The following is a 4,930-nucleotide window of genomic DNA, read 5'->3' as shown; positions in this document are numbered from 1 at the left end:
TTGCTTGTTTTGGACACTTGTAATATTTAACGAAAAAAGACTATCGTGCAGTGTGGTGATCCCAAATTCACGCCCAGCTCATGCCCTGATACATTTCAGTGGTATCAAGACCTTACCGTCTCTGGGAGCTAAGAAGGTGAGGTTTGGCGACTATACGTCTACCTGCTGAGTCCACAACCACCAATGCCTAGCTCCATCCTGTCCAATTTGCGGAGAGATGAGGTATGGTCGCTGACTGCTCATGACCGATCTGTAAACATTTCAAGGGCCACTTGGAAGTTTAAGGAATTTCTTTACTTAACAGTGATTACCTAAGAATGAAAAAAGGACACTTATATTTCATGTACTTTAAATAATGATTAAATTATTATTTATAATAATCAAACTCCTTCGTTGGGTTACAAATCTGATCATCATATTAGGAAAGTAGGAAATTCTATTAAAGTGCGTTTTCACCACGATTCAAAACAAATAAAAATAGGAGTTTCCTGCTTTCTACTTCAGTTCCATTTATCCTAATCACTTGGTTACCGACAGTCTTAGTTTTTTTCAGTCATTTTGCTGTTGTATATTTGACTTCAGTATCCATGCGCAATATCCTCACATTCCCATGGACAAGCCAAGAACATCATTGCTTTATTGGAAGACTCCTGAGACTAAAGATACTATAATGTGAAATAAGAAGAAGCGAAACAGGATACCGAAGTGGCTGAAATGTATTAGAGCAACAGACAATTTATAATAATGAAATAATTTGTGAAGATCATAAGTAAACAGCATTTAAAAACTAAAGAAGAGATAAAAAATTACAAGGAATTTGGACATTAAAGAAACCTTACGATCATCATCATATCCCTTCTTTTTGCAAGAAGGTTCCTGTGACTTCAAAACAATTCGTCCTCGTACTCCTTGATACTTCATTTAAAAAATCTAAAGTTTAAGGGAAAATGAGATTCCCTAATTAGATTACTAAACTATTTGGGAATAAAGGAATCATTGATTTTTTTCCCAAAATTCGCAGCCTACTCTAGCATTAACGCACCTCAGCTCCCAATCCACCTTTAAACCGACACAACAACCAAAAGAGTTTCTAAAAACATTCAGTTGCCCCTATCATGACGTTTAATGCATAGATGTCTCTTAATTTACACCTTTAAAGCATTTAAAGCATCATTGCCATATTTCCTAACTTTCATCTTTAGATCCATTTAGAAAATTATGAAGATGGGAAAGTTCTATTCCTTTAACATTGGAATATACACAAACACACACGCAGATACACTGACATAGACACAAATAATCATATATATATATATATATATATATATATATATATATATATATATATATATATAAATATATATATATTCTCGAAAAGAATAGTGTTGGGATAAGACAATACTGGCCTAAGTGTGGGTGGGGGGGGGGGGGAGAGTGTGGGAAGGTGGTCGGAAAGGGGTAAAATGTTAAAATAACTGATAGAGACAGATATCAGTGCTTAATCCATAGTTTGCAATGTAGCTGAGATGAATGGTGACACTCCTGATGCCATTGAAGTTCAAGTTCTGCCTAGTATGGAGGGGTGAGAAGTGGATGAGAAGGGGTGACATGTAAAAATAACTTTAAAAAACATATAATAGCATCTAATCCATTGTTTTCAAGGTAGCTGAGATGAATAGTGATGTTCCTAATGGCCTTCAAGTCCAAGTTGAGCCCCAATGGGAAAGAGGATTCAGAAGGGATGGGAAGGGGGTTACATGTAATAATGAACTAAAGTGAAAGATATTAGTCTCTAATCCATAGTTTTTGAGGTTGCAGAGATATATAATACACTCCCAATGCCCCCCCATTTAGTCAAAGTTCTGCTCCAATAGGAAAGGGCTGAAAAAGGGGTGGCATGTGAAAATAACTGAAAACTGCAGATATTAGTGTCTAATCCATAGTTGTCAAGATAGTGATGCTCCTGATGCACTTGAAGCTCAAGTTCTGGCCCAGTAAGGAGGTGTGAAGGGGGTGGGGAGGGTGACATGCAAATAACTGAAAACGAACAGATATGAGTGTCTAATCCCTAGTTTTCAAGGTTGCTGAAATAAATAGTGACACTCCTAATGCCCATTAAGTCCAAGTTCAGCCCTGATAGGAAGGTGGGGTTCGAAGGGGTTCAAAGGGGTGACGTAAAAATAACCGAAAACGAAAGATATTAGTGTCTAAACCATACTTTTCGAGGTTGCTGAGATGAATAGTGAAACTCCTGATGTCCTTTACATGTAAGTTCAGCCCTAATAGGAGAGGAGGCCTGTGAGAAGGGGCCACTCAGGTCAAAGTTCAATCCCAATAGGAAGGAAGGTGGATAGCGGTAAAATGTAAAATGTCAAAAGTGTTTGGCAATGTAAACGATTAGCAAGTTTGTCACCAGTTAGATAGCTGACGCCCTTATGGTAATCAAGTCTGACCCTTAGTAACCTCTGTCTGGATCCAATTTAGGTCCCCAGATTACATCTTGGGTAATTAAACTTGTATACAGCACATGAGGTTATCAAAGAGCCAAGTTTATCTTGAATTTAAACAAACTACCTAAAATAAGAGGATTTGTAGGGTTGATATTAAACCTGATAGCTGGTTTAAAATTAAATATGAGTTTTCTTAGTGCATCATAGGTGTTTTGGTCATAGATTAAAAGTACATTTGCATAAAATAGAAACTTAGGCATAGTAGGTGAGGAGGCTTTTGGAATTAAAATGTTATCAAGAAGTTTTAAAACATAACTGTGAAAAAGTGTAGTAGGAAAATAATTGCCTCTAAAATATTAACGTAAAAACTGAATTTCCTCGTGAAAAAACTCCCAACTAGATGTCAGTGACAAGGCATGCTGAAGAAATTTAGATAGAGATTTTAATTTAAAGCCATAAAAGCAGTGGCTATAAACATTTGAACCTTGTACTGTAAAAGTTCTCTTCATGTAAACTGAAGTGTTAAAATGATCATATTGGTGTAAGACTAAAACATCTAAGAAAAGTAGTTTATTATCACTTTCACATTCCATAGTAAATTTTATATTTGAGTGTGCTCTAATTATAAAATCAAGAAACCTTTCGGAGCCATACTTGGATTTAAGAAGAGCGAAGGTTTCATAAACAGACCTTTTGTAGAACAGCGGATGGTAACTCAAAGGAGAGGTGTCTAAAAATTGCTCCTCCAGGGAGTGCATAAAAATGTCTGCAAATATGGGCCCTAATTGATAACTCAGAGCCCTACCATCTTTTGAGTAAAACATTTATTACTAAAAATTAAGGCAGTGTCCTGCACTTACAGTTGCAAATAGCTTCTTAAAAGTAGATTTATTAAAATTATTAAAAAGAGAGTCAGTTTCAGGCAAGAATTATTTAACAATAATTTCAGTAGTCTCATTCAAAGACAGTACATTGGTAAACAAAGACTCAATATCATAAGAGTAACTTACTATAAAAGGTCTGAGTCCTGGCTGAGTGTGGCTTCTTGGAAGTGGAAGAAATTTTTCATATTATAATCATTTTACATCAGGGGAGAAAGCGTTGCAATCGTCATCCCAATTTATGAAATACTGAAGAGCTTATAATTCAATTGGAGTTGCTAGTGTCACATAAAGAGGTAAACAGAGCCATGCCACCAGTCTTTCTCTCGTTCTCTTTCTTGGGAAGACAAGAGATTTCAAAGTAATTAGTTTTCTATCCCACGTCATTAAACGTCTTCGACACACACAAAAAATTGTAGCTGTTAATTGAGATCGACAGAATAATCCAATAGTCTGCCTCCATTTTTGTTTACTTCTTGCAACTCTCTCGTCTCTCTCTCTCTCTCTCTCTCTCTCTCTCTCTCTCTCTCTCTCTCTCTCTCTATAAAAGAAGTAACGCCCATGAGTCAGGCTTTCTAAAGGCCACTTTCTGTTGAATAACTGTAATGATGATACTCACCTTATTGTGACTGAAAGACATTCATCAGCTAGTATACTTTTCCTCGTGTGTTTTAATTTTTGTATGTGCTTATATTTAGCTTGATTTTTTTAAATCTGTCTGTTTGTTTGATTATTCAGCTAAGTCAAACCTGTAACTCAATTTTCGACCTGTTCCCTTCGTCCGATGGACTTGAAATTTTGCATGGTTACTCAAACTAGTTGTAAGGTGAATATATATATATATATATATATATATATATATATATATATATATATATATATATATATATATATATATATATATATATATATATATAAGGTTCCACACGAGATATTGTATCGGCAATCAGCAGGGTCCATCAAACACATAAAAAAGTCCATGGTTTATTACAAAAACGTTTCGCACATAACTCAGTGCATCTTCAGTCTGTAAAATTAAAACATACTCATTAAAAATATTATAAATAAAACATTAAAAAGTAAATAAAAATATCAAAAAATTGAAAAAAACTTAAGAATGAACTTTACCTTAAAAAACCATCACAAGAATGTGTCAAAAGTAAAAGAGAGACCCAGTGCCTAACAACCTGTTAGAGTGGAGAAGGAAGAACGAATGACCAAGACTGCAGACCTACCCAAGACCTCCGTTATGCTAGAAAAATTATAAGAGGAGCAGCAGATACGTTGGAGTTTAAAGACGGAACCAGCCGTTTAATGTATAAAGACTCAAGGGTGGTGAGGTAGTTACTGTGGCTTGTACCACCAATAATAGAAAAATGTTTCTTATCAACTTGAATCCTGCATATGGACGCAGTACCTAATATTAGAGAATTCAGGTTTGCTAATTCTCTGTCCCGTTCTGAAACTATATCCCAGGTGACTGCAATATCTCATCTGCAACAACCTTCGGCAAGAACCAACATAAATACCGGACATCCCGGCAATTAAATTTGTAAATAATCTTGGATCTCATGAAGGTCGGCAGTTTGTCTTTGTGGT

At 35.6% G+C, this 4,930-nt stretch overlaps 1 protein-coding gene across 1 annotated transcript in view; it reads right to left on the bottom strand.

Annotated features, from left to right (window-relative positions):
- The window catches only part of LOC135209398 (KRAB-A domain-containing protein 2-like), an 8,818-nt gene extending 8,575 nt beyond the window's left edge, over positions 1 to 243 (bottom strand). Inside the window, exon 1 of the mRNA XM_064242091.1 lies at positions 163 to 243. Within this exon, the coding sequence (XP_064098161.1) occupies positions 163 to 243 (81 nt within the window). The remainder of the gene's footprint in view (positions 1 to 162) is intronic.
- Positions 244 to 4,930: the final 4,687 nt, after the last annotated feature.

The sequence above is a fragment of the Macrobrachium nipponense genome, chromosome 37 (genome assembly GCF_015104395.2).
Source record: "Macrobrachium nipponense isolate FS-2020 chromosome 37, ASM1510439v2, whole genome shotgun sequence".
NCBI classification, from domain to species: domain Eukaryota; kingdom Metazoa; phylum Arthropoda; class Malacostraca; order Decapoda; family Palaemonidae; genus Macrobrachium; species Macrobrachium nipponense.
Note: the sequence above shows the minus strand (reverse complement) of the source record. Positions and strands in the feature narration are given on the sequence as shown.